This window comes from Haliotis rubra, unplaced genomic scaffold, assembly GCF_003918875.1.
Source record: "Haliotis rubra isolate DU_JTF1 unplaced genomic scaffold, ASM391887v1 Scf183, whole genome shotgun sequence".
Classification (NCBI taxonomy): Eukaryota; Metazoa; Mollusca; class Gastropoda; order Lepetellida; family Haliotidae; genus Haliotis; species Haliotis rubra.
The window spans coordinates 892,550-910,919 of record NW_025765814.1 but is presented as its reverse complement, the minus strand read 5'-3'; the positions used below and the strand labels follow the sequence as shown (position 1 = coordinate 910,919).

At 42.4% G+C, this 18,370-nt stretch overlaps 2 protein-coding genes across 2 annotated transcripts in view; one reads left to right on the top strand and one right to left on the bottom strand.

Annotated features, from left to right (window-relative positions):
- LOC124273675 (protein-cysteine N-palmitoyltransferase HHAT-like) overlaps positions 1–11,260 on the top strand; it is a 43,560-nt gene extending 32,300 nt beyond the window's left edge. Inside the window, exons 6-11 of the mRNA XM_046708949.1 lie at positions 629–886; positions 2,264–2,586; positions 3,081–3,116; positions 4,828–5,029; positions 10,550–10,694; positions 11,130–11,260. Of these exons, the coding sequence (XP_046564905.1) occupies positions 629–886; positions 2,264–2,586; positions 3,081–3,116; positions 4,828–5,029; positions 10,550–10,694; positions 11,130–11,260 (1,095 nt within the window). The remainder of the gene's footprint in view (positions 1–628; positions 887–2,263; positions 2,587–3,080; positions 3,117–4,827; positions 5,030–10,549; positions 10,695–11,129) is intronic.
- A 6,413-nt stretch (positions 11,261–17,673) lies between these two features.
- On the bottom strand, positions 17,674–18,150 carry LOC124273674 (hepatitis A virus cellular receptor 1-like). The gene has a single exon (XM_046708948.1). It carries the CDS (start codon positions 18,148–18,150, stop codon positions 17,674–17,676), a length of 477 nt encoding a protein of 158 aa, XP_046564904.1.
- Positions 18,151–18,370: the final 220 nt, after the last annotated feature.

Below are 18,370 nucleotides of genomic sequence, written 5' to 3'. Positions count from 1 at the left end.
TCCGCAGCATTAACAAAAATATGTTCGGAATATTCTACATTTCCTTTATACACATCCTTGTTCTTAGAACCGCCTCCGTGGTGTAGTGGTTAGAGCGTCCGCCCGGAAAGCGGAAGGTCGCGAGTTCGATCCCCGGCCACGTCATACCAAAAGACGTTAAAATATGGTACTTGTTGGTCCCTGCCTGGCGCTCGGCTTTAATGGGTACAATAAGGACCGGTCGGCTCGGAGTCAGTATAATGTGTCTGAGTGGGGTATTCATGCTTCACTGCGGCATGGTATCTCAGTGGGCTAGCACTATAAAACCAGCTTAAGTCTGTGCTAGTACAAGCAGCCGCACATACACACGCATGCACGTCGTCATATGAGCGAAATATTCTCAAGCACGACGTTAAACCCAATTTCACCTCACCTCACCTTGTTCTTAGATCATCTTTTTAATAGTCAAGCTTGATATTTATGTAATGATACAAAGCATATATTGTTTGGGACAGCAACGACTTGTTTTAACATTGTTCCCGTTAGCAACAAGAACTTTGTCTAAGTCTGCGAATCAGAAACTCAGATAATTTGAGTCTACTGAATATAAATGTCGGGGGCTAGTTCTGAATATTTTCTTTCATTTCAGCAACAACTTTGTGGTATCCCGAAAACAAGGGAAGGATACTACCTGTTCATATTTGTGTTGGCACTGGTCATTCTGCGCTATGCCAGTTTCAGTCTCGAGAGAAGCAGATACATTGCTGCAAAGGGGGATAACTCTGTTTCCAAGGAGAAGACAACTGACAATGACGACTTCTCCGTGGCAGATCTCTTGCTGTACATGTTTTATTTGCCTCTCTTCTTCACTGGACCACTCATCACTTATGACAAGTTTAAACTGCAGGTAGAGATTCTTAAAATGTAACAATATTATATCAAGAATTGTTAGGGTCTGGTTATAAATGAAATGTTTGTTACTCTAGAGTGTTGGCAATGACACAGGTAGAGATGAAACTACCTTTGTCTAGATTGAACCAGTCTGTGCAGGGAAGACAGGGGTGGAAATAACTTTAAAATTGCTAGTGTACTTCGGTACAGTGGCACATGTAAAATCACTTGCCCTGATAATTTTTCCACTGTACCGGCCGTTTTCTTGTTGATTTTTTAAATAAACAACATAATTTACATTGGAAAGTCAACTGGACACCGGTACAGTGTGATATACAAATTTGCTTGCCCGACAGAAAATAACACTGTACTCGGACGTCGGGCAATAGGTTATTTCCACCCCTGGAAGATAACCCAGTAACAAATATGGTGATATCCTAGAAATATTTTTGTCCGATATTTTCTCTAAAGAAGATTTTTAAGTTACTAGTAACATTATTAACAAAACTCCACAAAATACACTTAATTAGATATTTTCTCAACACACTGACCATTGAGATCATATCACTGTATATCTGTGTACCTGCAAAACCATGCTGTGTTTCAAATTAATATGATATGTCCTGACATCATTGCAATCAGTCAGAAGACAAGGTTACACCTTAAATACACTCATACAGTTCCTCTTGGAAATTCTCATGGGAGCAGCCATGATGCTGAATGCCTTACATGCCTTGTATATACATAATATGACATAGACTGTTGTGAAATCTAAAAAATCAGGGTACACACGAGTATATCAGGGTACGCAGGGTGGAGCACAATACAGCAGCAAATACCTGGGTCCAGTTATATATATCGTTTTTTATCATGGTAAATTTTGATGGTAAATCAGTTGAACCTATCATTTATAGTTTATGTTGTTTTTTTCATGGTTAGGCCAGACCAATTTTATTTCTTGTTTTACGGATCCGCCTGTCGTATTTTGTCAAGAATAAGAAAAAAATAAAAATTAATTTTACCCACTTAAAAAATAAAATCCTAATGTTTTTATTGGCCAAAAATGTAAACATACAAGAAATTTTGTGTTTAGATTGTTTTTTGCCCCATATACACTTCATAAATTGCCAAAAGTAACATACTTTGAGTATTTAGAAGGAATATTACTTTGACTGGTGATTTTAAAAAAATTTTTTCCCTCCTGCCTTTAGGTTTTCTGAGGACAAAAATACGTAAAACAAGAAATAAAATTGGTCTGTAGAATATAAGAATATTGCCTTACGATGTGTATGTAAAATACGGTTTTGAAAAACACTTGTCTAAATATGATTTGTGTCAGAATCAATACCTGAAAATTAAAAATGTATTTGTGAAATTATTGGATGTGTTTCAGATGAATTCACCCCCAGCTGCATGGACAAGAGACCGGATAATTACTTCCATAAAGGGATTCATACGTGTGTTTTTCTGGGCCTTCTTCTTGGAGCTTTCCCATCACTACCTGTACTACACCGGCCTGCTTCACAACATCACCGCTGTACAGGAGATGTCACTGTGGGCCCTTGTGGGCATCGGCTACACGGTGGGTCAGTACTTCATGGTCAAGTACTTGGTGCTGTATGACCTTCCAGGTCAAGTGGCCAGACTAGACGACCTTGACCCACCACTTGGACCAAAGTGCATCTCGTACATCTACCGATATTCCGATATGTGGAAGTAGGTGACTTTTATGCTGTAATTATTTTGGGGTGATAATTGGGGTTATTTTCACAATTTCTGTGTCATTTCATTAGCAGCCAACATTCATTAGTATTTTGATATTAATCAATCAACTTCAAGATTTTGTAATTATGTTAATCAATTTATTGGAAAGGAAAAATATTTCTGACTATCTCCAAGTCGTTCATCTTCCTCCCTGTGGCTGTAGAAGCCAAAAGGAAAGTACCTCAAATCTGAAGTTGTTATGGTTATAGCTAATCAACATATCAGGCAGGTTTGAAATTAAGATGATTTGTGTTTAATTTATAGCTTACTGCAATTATTGAAACCATCAACTGGTGTGCATACTATTGACTGTTCTATTGTCATTTTTCAATTCCTGTTGATATTGTACTATGGGATGCCAAACAATTGGCAATTTTGTTAAGGAGTGGTAAAGCTTTTCAATGACTCCATCTTGTTTTGTACTGACATATTTATTTTTGTTTCAGGTTTTTTGACAGAGGTCTGTATACATTCCTTAGAAAGTAAGTTTGTTTTGTTTTAACTGTGTCCTAATTGTAATTTTAGTGCAACTATTATATTAATGCATGCTTTGTGACGTTTCTTGCTGCTTCATTTTCTTATGTTGTAAGACTGTATACCTGTGATGCCAATATTGTAACACTGTGTATCTGTGACAGCTATCTACATCTTAACACTGTGTGTCAATAACTACATTTATGTCATAGCATGACAACTACACCTGCATTATAACACTGTATCTATGACAATACATTGTAACACTGTCTCTATGACAACTACATTGTAACACTGTGTCTCTATGACAACTACATTGTAACACTGTGTCTCTATGACAACTACATTGTAACACTGTGTCTCTATGACAACTACATTGTAACACTGTTTATGACAACTACATTGTAACACTGTGTCTCTATGACAACTACATTGTAACACTGTCTCTATGACAACTACATTGTAACACTGTTTGTCTATGACAACTACATTGTAACACTGTTTGTCTATGACAACTACATTGTAACACTGTGTCTCTATGACAACTACATTGTAACACTGTCTCTATGACAACTACATTGTAACACTGTGTCTCTATGACAACTACATTGTAACACTGTTTGTCTATGACAACTACATTGTAACACTGTATCTATGACAACTACATTGCAACACTGTTTGTCTATGACAACTACATTGTAACACTGTTTGTCTATGACAACTACATTGTAACACTGTTTCTATGACAACTACATTGTAACACTGTTTGTCTATGACAACTACATTGTAACACTGTCTATGACAACTACATTGTAACACTGTGTATCTATGACAACTACATTGTAACACTGTGTCTCTATGACAACTACATTGTAACACTGTTTGTCTATGACAACTACATTGTAACACTGTTTGTCTATGACAACTACATTGTAACACTGTTTATCTATGACAACTACATTGTAACACTGTGTATCTATGACAACTACATTGTAACACTGTTTGTCTATGACAACTACATTGTAACACTGTGTGTCTATGACAACTACATTGCCACCCATTGTCTATGACAACTACATTGCAACACTGTTTGTCTATGACAACTACATTGTAACACTGTCACAATGACAACTACATTGTAACACTGTTTGTCTATGACAACTACATTGTAACACTGTGTATCTATGACAACTACATTGTAACACTGTGTCTCTATGACAACTACATTGTAACACTGTGTCTCTATGACAACTACATTGCAACACTGTTTGTCTATGACAACTACATTGTAACACTGTCACTATGACAACTACATTTGCAACACTGCAACACTGTTTGTCTATGACAACTACATTGTAACACTGTTTGTCTATGACAACTACATTGTAACACTGTTTGTCTATGACAACTACATTGTAACACTGTTTGTCTATGACAACTACATTTAACACCACTTCATCTGTCTATGACAACTACATTGTGACAACTACATTGCAACACTGTTTGTCTATGACAACTACATTGTAACACTGTGACCTATGACAACTACATTGTAACACTGTTTGTCTATGACAACTACATTGTAACACTGTTTATCTATGACAACTACATTGTAACACTGTTTATCTGACAACTACATTGTAACACTGTGTATCTATGACAACTACATTGTAACACTGTGTATCTATGACAACTACATTGTAACACTGTTTATGACAGCTACATCTACATCCCCCTGGGTGGGTCTCAAGCAGGGATGCTGATGCGTCTCCTGGCATCCATGATGTGCTTCCTCTTCATCTACTTTTGGCACGGGGAGGAGTACTACCTGCTGCTGTGGTCTATTGCAAACTACATTGGATGCTCCCTGGAGCTACTTGTCGGACAACTGGAATACACAACATTTGTCACAAATATAAAGGTGAGATTCTGGATTTGACTATTAATAAGCAATTCCTGAAATATTCAAATGCGAGGTTGTCAGAGTATCTTTGACGTCATATATGTAAGATGTTACAAATAAATGTGTTTTTAAATGTTTCAAAGGCTAACAAGAAACTCTTGCAATAAGTGATGAACACTAGGTTTAATTGTACCATGTGCCTTTCAACAAATCATGGTCGGGCAAACCAGTGGCTGAAAACATGAGCAACAATCCATGTATGGAGTGTGAGGAAAACCAATAGCCAGGCATGAAGTACAGAATCCATTTTTGACCTAGAATCACCACCGGTTGTCATGCCTTTATACAACACAATCAGATGTTATCATTTGTCATAAGATGGTACAGGTGTTATACTTGGGATCATATTTTGTTTTTGTATTTTATATATTTTTGTATGTTTAGAGACATTTGAACTTAGATATATTTTGTTGAATTTCTCTCTGATGATAGTGAAATAGGGGATTAGGTCTATCCACTTCTCCACAAAAACTGCTCAACAGAATTGATTAAGCTTATACATGTGTTTCATTGGGACTCGAAAGGTGTGCATCTCAGAGTTGCATAGATGTTTATTGAACTTTTCTGTGAATTTTGTTCAATTATTGATCTTTATATGATAATAGGTTGTGTTATCTAACCCCTCAACACATTGTTTTTAGTGTTTTCAAGTACTTCAGTGGGACCCTGAATGTGTGAACTCTTCCTACAGCAGCGGGGGCATCTGTGTCCCTGGACACAATTTTTTCTTGTTTGTTTATATAACACCATAGTGCCTCACTCACTGATCTCTAGCAAGATAATTCAACTGTTGACTCAGCAATTTTCTTCAAGTTTACTGAGTTACGGATTCTCGTAGGTAATGAAAACTTAATTGTATCTAAATTTACACAGAGACAAAATGACTGGTTGACTACAGTGAGAAGTGAGATATGAACATATGATTGTTAACTGACAGCTTAAGAAGAACAAATCATGGCAAAGTTGCCTCCCTTGGTTTGTAAGGCTACCTTTCATATTGTTATTGAGTGAAAGCATAAAATAGTGATGTTGACATTACCTTTAGCCTGAATAACGTGAAAATAATGTATCTATAGATATCAAGATCCTTTAGGCAAAGGAACTTGTGAAGATCTGGGTTAGAATTGAATCATGTGGGAATCGAATTGATTGTCAAGAACACATGCTTGTTGTAAGAGGCGACTAGTGGGATCAGGTGGTCAGACTCTGTGACCTTTTTGTCCTAATTGCCTAGACCGATGCTCATGCTGTTGATCACTGGATTGTCTGGTCCAGACTCTATTGTTTACAGACCGCCGCCATATAGCTTGAATATTGCTGAGTGTGGCGTAAAACTAAACTCACTCATTCACTTAAACATCCTCACTCACTCACTTAAACACCCTCACTCACTTACTTAAACATACTCACTCACTCACTTAAACATACTCGCTCACTCACTCACTCACTCACTCACTCACTTAAACATTAAACAAACTATCAGTAAAAGACAGGTCACTTATAAAGTATTTAGTAGATTTTCTTTCATTTTTTTTATAAATGAGTTATAAAGCTCTGAGTTAAGTTATTGTGCATTGTATGCAACTGCAAATCAAAGTTATTAATGATTCCTGGATCAGGAAATCAGTGAAACATGTCTTCAAGTGTTGAATATGTTTTGACCCAAAACAACATCTGAGGAATTTTCCAGTTAGAAAAAATAGGCAGCTTGCCCACACTTAAGTCATATCCCCTGAATCATGAGTGCTAAAGTACAAGAATAGATATTGCTTTTTTCTCCGGAAGTGTTTGTACACACATTTTTGTACCAAACTGAAAAAAAAATCAAACTTGGCCATTATCACGGACAACATTGATGTATTACTCTGATTATGTCTACGAGGTCCGGGCACTGTATAATCACATGGAATTAGTATTTGCACAAGTTTATTTAATCATGGTACAGAGAGATTTTTCATTCTCATCATTGTTTTTTCTTTGGTTAATGCTTTTGTGTGCAGTTGCCATGGAAACAGTGATTTTTTCTGTGATTCAGGCTGTGTAAGTTTAATAATGGAATATTCTGATCAAGCAAACCAATGTATGTAGTTATCTACTCCGCGATTGAATTCTCTTTGACATACAAATGGTCCTGAAATAAGCATTGATATGGTTGTGTGGTACAATTATTTATCATAGGTTAGCATTATGTAAATGAGTTATTTGAGATGTTGCGTATGCATTATGTTTTGAAATAATGTTAACATCTGTTTCGAACATTTCTTTTTTTAAAATGATTACCTTATGAAGTTTTCATGCATTTTGACATTTTAAACAAAACCAGTTACGTTTTAGCTAAGCATATCAGCAATTTAATTTCTAAGAGATTCAACTTGAAGATCTCATACCCTCCATTAGTGACTCAGGAATACACATATTCACATCCTCATCTGTACTTGTTGTCAGCCCAACATCCAGTATAGATGCTGGAACGTTCATCATCGCTGACTTGGTTGACTCATGTCATCGTATCCCAATTGTGTAGATCGATGCTCATGCTGTTGATCACTGGATTGTTTGGTCCAGATTCGACTATTACAGACCGCCGGCATATAGCTGGAATATTGCTGAGTGTGGCATAAAACTAAACTCTATCACTCACATTCATCAAACACCTGTGAGGAGCCAGGTTAGAATTGGTCTTCAGCAACACATGTAATAAAGATGGCTAACCGGTTCGAGTGGTCTGGCTCGCTGACCTGATGGTGCATGTTATCATATGCCAGTTGAGTAGATCGATGTTTATGGTGTCTATCACTGGATTGTGTATTCCGCACTCAATTATTTACAAACCACTGTCATGTTCACCTGATGAAGGGACCTGGAATGGTCTCGAAACGTCGTGAGAGAAATTAAAAAGAAGTTTAATCCATAAAAATATCTTGGACATCAATGTACAACTTCTAAATGCCACTGAAAGACATCACTGTCATGAAGCTGGAATATTCCTAGTGTGGTACTTAACAAAATATAAATAAACAAACATTCATCAACTGATTAAAAATGGATGTGCATGCATGGTTATATAATTGAGATTATTTCAAATTAGGGGTTGTTATAAACAACAGAAATAACATTGATGGCAGTTGATGACAATGATGGCGCCCTGAGCCTTGGGAATTCCATAAATAAACACTTTCTTCTTTGATACTTTTGAAATAATTGTGTGTGACATTAAGATTTGTAATGGAGATATGGTAGGAATCTGACTGTGTTAAGTCACCCCACTGGTCGAGCTGGTTCTATTTCCAGAACATACTGACAGATATGATTTCTCTCAATGATTTGTTTGTTGTGTAATGACACACTTAGCAATATTTCTGCTTTATGGCGGTGGTCTGCAAATAATCGAGTCTGGATCAGACAATCCAGTGATCAACATCATAACCATCAATCTACGCATTTGGGATATGATGACGTGGTAACAAGTCAGTGAGCCTGACCAACCAATCCTCTTAATCGCCTGTAACAACAAGCATGGGGTGGTGGAGACCAATTTTGAGAAAGATGCTTATAATATACCGACATGTGTTATTGATGCTTTAGAGAAATCTGAAAAGCTTTGTATTGTGATCCAATAAGTATGCAAATGAGGTTGCTAGCTCCGGAACATCTTTAAGGATCCATACATCAATGTTTTCAGTGTTTTCTATATACACCATTGACTTTTCTTCCCAATATGGCAACAGATATGTCCCAAGTCATTTAGATATCATATATTAAGCAGTTCACTAAAAAATTATACTCATACTCAATTTCTAAAAGCTTTCATTGAGATGAAATTATGTCTTAAACTTCCATAATTGTAAGACATTAAACCGCCTCCGTGGTGTAGTGGTTAGAGCGTCCACCCAGAGAGCGGAAGGTCGCGGGTTTGTTCCCCGACCGCGTCATACCAAAAGACGTTAAAATATGGTACTTGTGGGTCTCAGCATTAATGGGTACAACAAGGACTGGTCGTCTCGGAGTCAGTATAATGTGTCTGTGTGGGGTATTCATGCTTCACTGCGGCATGGTATCTCAGTGGGCTAGCACTATAAAACCAGCTTAAGTCTGTGCTAGTACAAGCAGCCGCACATACACATATACACGCATGCACGTCGTCATATGAGCGAAATATTCTCAAGCACGACGTTAAACTCAATTTCACCACACCATAAAACATTCAATTATTAATGGATTGTTATCCTTATAATCCCGATAAGATCCCCAGAAGAGTACCATCCAGAATAAGGGAGTTTCACTATTTCTTACCCAGATCACTGTAGACCCACCATTGTAATGTTCAACTTCATTTCATCATCACTCCCCAGATCACTGTAGACCCACCATTGTAATGTCCATCACACCACTTAGACCCACCATTGTAATGTCCTACATCATCATCATCACCGACAGTGCCCCCACTGTAGACCCACCATTGTAATGTCCTCACACAACTTCACCGCTTACATCATCACGACGGCATGGCCCGATCCACAGTGTCCCCCACTGTAGACCCACCATTGTAATGTCCTCACACACACAACTTCACCGCTTACATCATCACTCCCCGACAGTGCCCCACACCACCTTACATCATCATCACCCGACAGTGCCCCACTGTAGACCCACCATTGTAATGTCCTCACACAACTTCACCGCTTACATCATCACCCCGACAGTGCCCCCACTGTAGACCCACCATTGTAATGTCCTCACACAACTTCACTGCTTACATCATCACCCCGACAGTGCCCCCACTGTAGACCCACCATTGTAATGTCCTCACACAACTTCACCGCTTACATCATCACCCCGACAGTGCCCCCACTGTAGACCCACCATTGTAATGTCCTCACACAACTTCACCGCTTACATCATCACCCCGACAGTGCCCCACTGTAGACCCACCATTGTAATGTCGACAGTGCCCCACTTAGACCCACATTGTAATGTCACTCACACATCACCACTTACATCATCCCGACAGTGCCCCACTGTAGACCCACCATTGTCCTCACACAATGTCACACATTTGTAATGTCCTCTCACAAGTTCACCGCTTACATCATCACCCCGACAGTGCCCCCACTTAGACCCACCATTGTAATCTCCTCACACAACTCAACTGGGTGTTGTGTGTCAGTAGAATATATGAGGATGGTACCATGGCAGTCAGCAAGGAACTGTTCTGGTCAATGTTTTCTCAATAACATGCAAAAAAACATACGCCTATTTTAGAGAATGGTTCAAGTTCCCCCAAATTATTAGGTGCTATTTTTATCATTTGTTGAGTAATTCCACTAATGATTTTCAGTTTGACAACATAGCAAGCTCCTTTGCTGTAACAAGGGATGCCTCAAGTTTCTCATGACAGTTGTTTTATGACTTCCCATGTTACATTCACATCAACACTGTCATTACTGGTGTGTTTTATGTTCTGTGTAATGTGTGTAGGCAAGATACCTGTCGCCAGCAATGGTTCGACGCCTCCACTGTGTCCTGGTCGTTCCACTCTTCCTCATGTCCTGCTTTGCTGTCTTCTACTTCTTCGGAGGGCTGGCGTTTGGAGACGTCTTTCTCCAGAGACTTGTAACTCAAGGTAGAGTCATGTTTTGCTCTTCTTAATTATTTATCATTTGTTTCGGTATTTTTATTAGATTTTTCTTTTGAGGTTAAGTTTTTTACATTGAAGTATAAAGTATCATGTTTCAGAGAAATATGTTTTGAGATGAAACATATTTTAAATTACTTATTTTCTTTCTAAATCTAAAAAAGTAATCAGATAAAAAGGAACATTAGTGGGTGGTATAGAAACTGATCTGAGATGTTGTTTTTGCTTTATGTAAATCTGCAGACTAACATAACCTCCTTTCACTTTTTGTGTGAGATTTTGTACTTAACTCTTTCCATGATATAACATAATAGGTGTTGGGGATACGATGCCAATTTTTATTCACATTGACACATAAAATAACAAACTTTTCATATAAATACATAAAATCCTCCTCTCTTAACACTAGTAAAAATCTATCAGTAAAACAGGTTGCCCAGGGAGGTGGGCGGGTGTCTTTACACGTCGACTGCAGCCGCGAGACTGACTCTTCGTCCCGTATGACGACGAAGTCGCGATGCCACATCAGACGACGCCCAAGCGTGCAAGCTTAGTGGGCGGGTGCCGTTTTCGATACTGGCGGTGAGGCTCGTCTGTCCATGACCTGGAGTTAAACTTTAATAATATAAATTATTACCCCTTAACTCTTTCCATGATATAACATAATAGGTGTTGGGGATACGATGCCAATTTTTATTCACATTGACACATAAAATAACAAACTTTTCATATAAATACATAAAATCCTCCAAACCCCCAACACCTATTCTGCACATGATGCTGCTATTATCATTGCTTTTGAAAGTTTATCATGGGTTACTCCATCTACAGAAGCGTGATTCTTTCATTAGCGTTTGATTTCCAGTCTCCATGAGTTTAATGAGCATGGGTGACACACCTATCTTGTGGCGAAGGTACACCTAAGCCTGAACGAATGGCCACTGTAGCTATCTGTCGGTACCACAGGCCCCAGCACTTTCTTTAGTGCTGTAATAAAGGCCGATTATCGTTAGACCACAGATCTTACCATCACACATGAAAGAAAAACAGATGATTTGTGGCGTAACTTGCCTTGGATCTCACGCAGTGACCTGAGTGCTGTAACGGGGCACAAAGGGGACCCTTCAGACTGGCCAGTGGCAGTCGTAACACCCTCTGTCCGAACTGAATAGTCTTAGAATGTCGAATGGTCACATAGGCAGTAGCATCATTAACAATAACATCACGAACACACAATTGGCGATCAGGAGACTTACTTTGTTTACCAGGTAACAGTGTAGACTTTCTCATGAAGGTGAAGAAAGCCACCAAACATGCACTCCAAAATGCGATGTTAAATGGGATAGATAAATCGAGTTTAGATCTGATTTGTCGCAGAATGGTTAGCGTGATAGGTAATTTCTGTGCTGGTGGCTTGCCTTTAATCGCATGACACCCCTTCTAACTAGACTTAACGTCCATGCGGTGAGGGGTTGTCAAAGCCAGAGTTGAGATGTAGTAGTCTGATGGACGTTGAGGTATCCGGGTATACTGTTAGCGTTGAGAGAGCGCTAGGAAGGCTATGTACGCCTATAGTCAAAGTAGAAGCTGGAAGTGGTGTAAGACTGAAATATACGCCAGAACCTGAGATAACATCGTATCATCGCCAGAGTAGGTTTTCTTAGTCGGTATGCATAGGCCGCCTGCTTGTATGATGTCAGCTCGGCGTCCTAACCGACACAGATCTGCTACCACTGGGCCTGCAAAAGCGTCATAGAACTGAGAGTCATATGGTTTAACAAATTCATGTCATAACCAGCATTTTGTAACCATGACATATTGTCTTTTCTGTGGAGCCGAGATTTTGTCACTGATTGTGTTCCTCACACCCGAATGTGTCTAGAGGTTAAATGAAAGCCGTAGGATGCAGCTAGCCAAAATAAATGCCTTACTATCTTCATTGCTGCTGGGTTATGTAGAGGTACCTTTGTTAATAAGCGCATAGTTGCCGAAGAGTTATCGGTATAAATAATCACATGTTTCCGGCTCCATGCCGCGCCCATCTCCTCGCCGCGCATAACGATCGCCAAGTTCCTTGATGTTGATATGTTCATTACACAAGCATACCATGTCAGAACGCCACGCTATATAAACCCAATCACGATTGTAAATGCCGCCACGCCAGTGTCGCGACGCATCTGTCGTAAACTCCTCGTAGGATATTGGTTCGCCTTGGATTACAAAGGTAGTACCATTAAATATTGACATAAAATCTAACCACCACTTGATATCTGCTCTGGCGGAGGCATTAAGTGCAATAAAGTGATGTTTTTGCCGGACACTGTTACATACGATCCTATCAACCGTCTGAGAAATGCACGTCCCCACGGATTGCACGTGCTGCCCAGCAGCTTACCGATCAGTTTCTGCAATTGATGTTTAGTCGGTCGCTTGAGGTCGCTTACGTTATGTAACAATGTTTTCACTTCCATCGATTTCTGATCAGGGAGAGTTAAGGTTCCTGCACAGCTATCTATCTCAATTCCTAGAAAGGTCAGCTTTTGTGCTGGTTCAACAAACTTGTCATAGTTAATTGTAAAGCCTAATGATTCAATCAATTCTTGAAGACACTTAACTGCTAATTCGCATGTCTGTTTACACTTTGCTATGATCAGAAAGTCATCCAAGTACACCAAAATACACTCAAAGCCCCTTAACGTCCATGCAGTGAGGGGGTTGTCAAAGCCAGAGTTGAGATGTAGTAGTCTGATGACGTTGAGGTATCCGGGTATACTGTTAGCGTTGAGAGAGCGCGCTAGGAAGGCTATGTACCGGCCTATAGTCAAAGTAGAAGCTGGAAGTGGTGTAAGACTGAAATATACGCAGAACCTGAGATAACATCGTATCATCGCAGAGTAGGTTTTCTTAGTCGTGTATGCATAGGCCGCCTGCTTGTATGATGTCAGCTCGGCGCCTAACCGACACAGATCTGCTACCACTGGGCCTGCAAAACGTCATAGAACTGAGAGAGTCATATGGTTTAACAAATTCATGTCATAACCAGCATTTTGTAACCATGACATATTGTCTTTTCTGTGGAGCCGAGATTTTGTCACTGATTGTGTTCCTCACACCCGAATGTGTCTAGAGGTTAAATGAAAGCCGTGGGATGCAGCTAGCCAAAATAAATGCCTTACTATCTTCATTGCTGCTGGGTTATGTGAGGTACCTTTGTTAATAGCGTACATAGTTGCGAGTTATCGGTATAAATAATCACATGTTTCCCCGCTCCATGCCGCCGCCCATCTCCTCGCCGCCACGCCAACGATCGCCAAGTTCCTTGATGTTGATATGTTCATTACACAAGCATACCATGTCAGAACGCCACGCTATATAAACCCAATCACGATTGTAAATGCCGCCGCCAGCCAGTCGCGACGCATCTGTCGCAAACTCCTCGAGGATATTGGTTAGCCTTGGATTACAAAGGTAGTACCATTAAATATTGACATAAAATCTAACCACCACTTGATATCTGCTCTGGCGGAGGCATTAAGTGCAATAAAGTGATGTTTTGCGGACACTGTTACATACGTCTATCAACCGTCTGAAATGTACGCGTCCCCGGATTGCACGTGCTGCCCAGCTTAGCTTACCGATCAGTTTCTGCAATTGATGTTTAGTCGGTCGCTTGAGGTCGCTACGTTATGTAACAATGTTTTTCACTTCCATCGATTTCTGATCAGGGAGAGTTAAGGTTCCTGCACAGCTATCTATCTCAATTCCTAGAAAGGTCAGCTTTTGTGCTGGTTCAACAAACTTGTCATAGTTAATTGTAAAGCCTAATGATTCAATCAATTCTTGAAGACACTTAACTGCTAATTCGCATGTCTGTTTACACTTTGCTATGATCAGAAAGTCATCCAAGTACACCAAAATACACTCAAAGCCCCTGCGTCTCATCATGCAGTGATGCTCGAAGAATGCACGCTGAAATATTTCGGGCTTTTAGCAGAACCAAGCGGCAGTCTCGTATCGATCATATAAGTCAACTTGTTATCGCCGGTGAATTCCCATTGTAAACCCAAAGCATCATAACAATCAGGGTGGACCGGGACGCTTCTATAGGCGTTCTTAAGGTCAATCTTTGCCATGTAGCCATTACGTGGTAAAAGCTGCACTGCTTTGTCAATTGTATCATAGGCTACGTGACTAGTTGTGACATAATCATTAACACTAAGACCTACTGGCCTACTACAATCATGGATGAGTCGAACTCCGAATCTCCTTTAGGAATAGCAGCGATACTGCTCACAATAGTAGGCTTATGTGACACTTTAGCGTAGTTACCTACATCTAGTTCTTGAAGTAGCTTTTCCTCAACTTTCACAAAATTTTCTTCGCACAGTGCAGATTTAGAATTATCACATTCCACTTGCTTGACATCCGCATCTCTGTCAATGATCCTAAAACCGTGAGTTATACCAAGTAGAATAAAATCTTTGTCATTATCCCCCTCTAACTTTCGGTTTCCCATAGGTCTAACGCATGAGTCAAGGGGTTAGGCTGTAGTTGCTACTGCCGTCTATGTGGTTGAGAGCCTGACCACGATTTGTGAGCTGGAGGCTGGGCTGGGGTGTGGTTCTGAGACTGAGACTGGTGGCGTACTCGGGTGTGGCCCGTAGCAGATGACATTGCGTGCGCAAGCATATTTACAGTTGGTATACCGGCAACCTGAGTGGTTCTGAAAATTTATACAGATTTCTTTACTGCCGTTAGTTGGACGGCCGCCATGGTTTCTTTACTGAAGCTGGTTCATTTTTTTTTCTAGATAATAAAACATGCTATGATAATCTATATCAGTCCACTTCTTGGCCTCTTCTGTCTGTGATTTCCCTATGCATATAGTCAAAAGCATAACAGATGTAGCAGTATGCTGCTGAAGATAGTCGCCGATGTAAGCCATTATATTCTAGATATTCTATGGTTTGTTGTGGATCGAGGCGCGTAGATTTAAGCAGATTGATCATTATTCGTGCGTTAGCGGATATCCATTGCGCTGGATTTACTTGCTCCGGTCTAATCTTTGATTGAGAGTTTCGTTTAAGCAGAACTGTACCCTCAGCGGCATTGAAAATGTCCTGAGATTCCTGAACTACCGCCCTAGGTCTCGTTACAAAATCGGTGATATAGAGTAGACGCTCACCTTGTAAGGCCTTCCGTGCAACGTGGTCCGCATGTTCCGTATTTAGAACGTCTTGGAGTGTCTTTACACGTCGACTGCAGCCGCGAGACTGACTCTTCGTCCCGTATGACGACGAGTATGCGCATGTCGTCACGCCGCGCCGCGCGCGTGCAAGCTTGCGTGGCGGGGTGCCGTTTTCCCGATACTGGCGGTGAGGAGCCCGTCTGTCCATGACCTGGAGTTAAACTTTAATAATATAAATTATTACCCCCATAACTGTGCTGTCAGGTTAATTGAAATGTGTTGAAGTGGGGAGTGGGGTAGGGTGGAGGGATCGGTGAGGTTGGGCAGGGTGGCAGTGATCGGTGAGGGTAAGGTTGGGCAGGGTGGCAGTGAGGGTGAGGTTAGGCAGGGTGGCAATGAGGGTGAGGTTAGGCAGGGTGGCAGTGAGGGTGAGGTTAGGCAGGGTGGCAGTGATCGGTGAGGGTAAGGTTGGGCAGGGTGGCAGTGATCAGTCAGGGTAAGGTTGGGCAGGGTGGCAGTGATCAGAGGGTGAGGTTGGGCAGGGTGGGTGATCAGTGAGGGTGAGGTTAGGCAGGGTGGCAGTGAGGGTGAGGGTAGGTTGGGCAGGGGTGCAGTGATCCCGGTCAGGGGTGGGCAAAAAGGTTGGGCAGGGGTGGCAGTGATCAGTCAGGGTAAGGTTGGGCAGGGTGGCAGTGATCAGTCAGGGTAAGGTTGGGCAGGGTGGCAGTGATCGGTGAGGGTGAGGTTGGGCAGGGTGGCAGTGAGGGTGAGGGTAAGGTTGGGCAGGGTGGCAGTGATCGGTGAGGGTAAGGTTGGGCAGGGTGGCAGTGATCAGTCAGGGTGAGGTTGGGCAGGGTGGCAGTGATCGGTCAGGGTAAGGTTAGGCAGGGTGGCAGTGATCAGTCAGGGTAAGGTTGGGCAGGGTGGCAGTGATCGGTGAGGGTGAGGTTGGGCAGGGTGGCAGTGATGGGTGAGGGTAAGGTTGGGCAGGGTGGCAGTGATCGGTGAGGGTGAGGTTAGGCAGGGTGGCAGTGATCAGTCAGGGTAAGGTTGGGCAGGGTGGCAGTGATCGGTGAGGGTGAGGTTGGGCAGGGTGGCAGTGATCGGTCAGGGTAAGGTTGGGCAGGGTGGCAGTGATCGGTGAGGGTGAGGTTGGGCAGGGTGGCAGTGATCAGTGAGGGTGAGGTTGGGCAGGGTGGCAGTGATCGGTGAGGGTGAGGTTAGGCAGGGTGGCAGTGATCAGTCAGGGTAAGGTTAGGCAGGGTGGCAGTGATCAGTCAGGGTGAGGTTAGGGCAGGGTGGCAGTGATCGGTGAGGGTGAGGTTGGGCAGGGTGGCAGTGATCAGTCAGGGTAAGGTTGGGCAGGGTGGCAGTGATCGGTGAGGGTAAGGTTGGGCAGGGTGGCAGTGATCGGTCAGGGTGAGGTTGGGCAGGGTGGCAGTGATCGGTGAGGTTAGGCAGGGTGGCAGTGATCGGTGAGGGTGAGGTTGGGCAGGGTGGCAGTGATTGGTGAGGGTGAGGTTAGGCAGGGTGGCAGTGATCAGGGTGAGGTTGGGCAGGGTGGCAGTGATCGGGGTGAGGGTGAGGCGGGGCAGTGGGCAGGGTGGCAGTGATCGGGTGAGGGTGAGGTTAGGCAGGGTGGCAGTGATCGGTGAGGGTGAGGTTAGGCAGGGTGGCAGTGATCGGGTGAGGGTGAGGCTGGGCAGGGTGGCAGTGATCAGTCAGGTTAGGCAGGGGTGGCGGTGCAGGGGAGGTTGGGCAGGGTGGCAAGGTGATGGGTCAGGGGTGAGGTTGGGCAGGGTGGCAGTGATCGGTCAGGATGAGGTTGGGCAGGGTGGCAGTGATCGGTGAGGTTAGGCAGGGTGACAGTGATCGGTGAGGGTGAGGTTGGGCAGGGTGGCAGTGATTGGTGAGGGTGAGGTCAGGCAGGGTGGCAGTGATCAGTGAGGTTAGGCAGGTTGGCAGTGATCGGTGAGGGTGAGGTTGGGCAGGGTGGCAGTGATCGGTGATCGGTGAGGTTGGGCAGGGTGGCAGTGATCGGTGAGGGTGAAGTTTGGCAGGGTGGCAGTGATCGGTGAGGGTAAGGTTGGGCAGGGTGGCAGTGATTGGTGAGGATGGGCAGGGTGGCAGTGATCGGTGAGGGTGAGGTTGGGCAGGGTGGCAGTGATTGGTGAGGGTGAGGTTGGGCAGGGTGGCAGTGATTGGTGAGGTTGGGCAGGGTGGCAGTGAAGGGGATGTCATTGATCTTCCCCTCATCGTAATCACACATAGTCACACATATTGTTCTGTGGGTTACTCCCACATGTTGATTACACATGTTGTCACACACCCACATGTTGATCACACATATTGTCACACACCCACATGTTGATCACACATATTGTCACCCATCCACATGTTGATAATACATATTGTCACCCACCCACATGTTCATCATACATATTGTCACACCCCCACATGTTGATCACACATATTG

What these genes read in the sequence shown, in the direction of transcription:
- LOC124273674 (XM_046708948.1), bottom strand. Translation starts at nt 18,150, where the DNA reads ATGAGGGGAAGATCAATGACATCCCCTTCACTGCCACCCTGCCCAACC.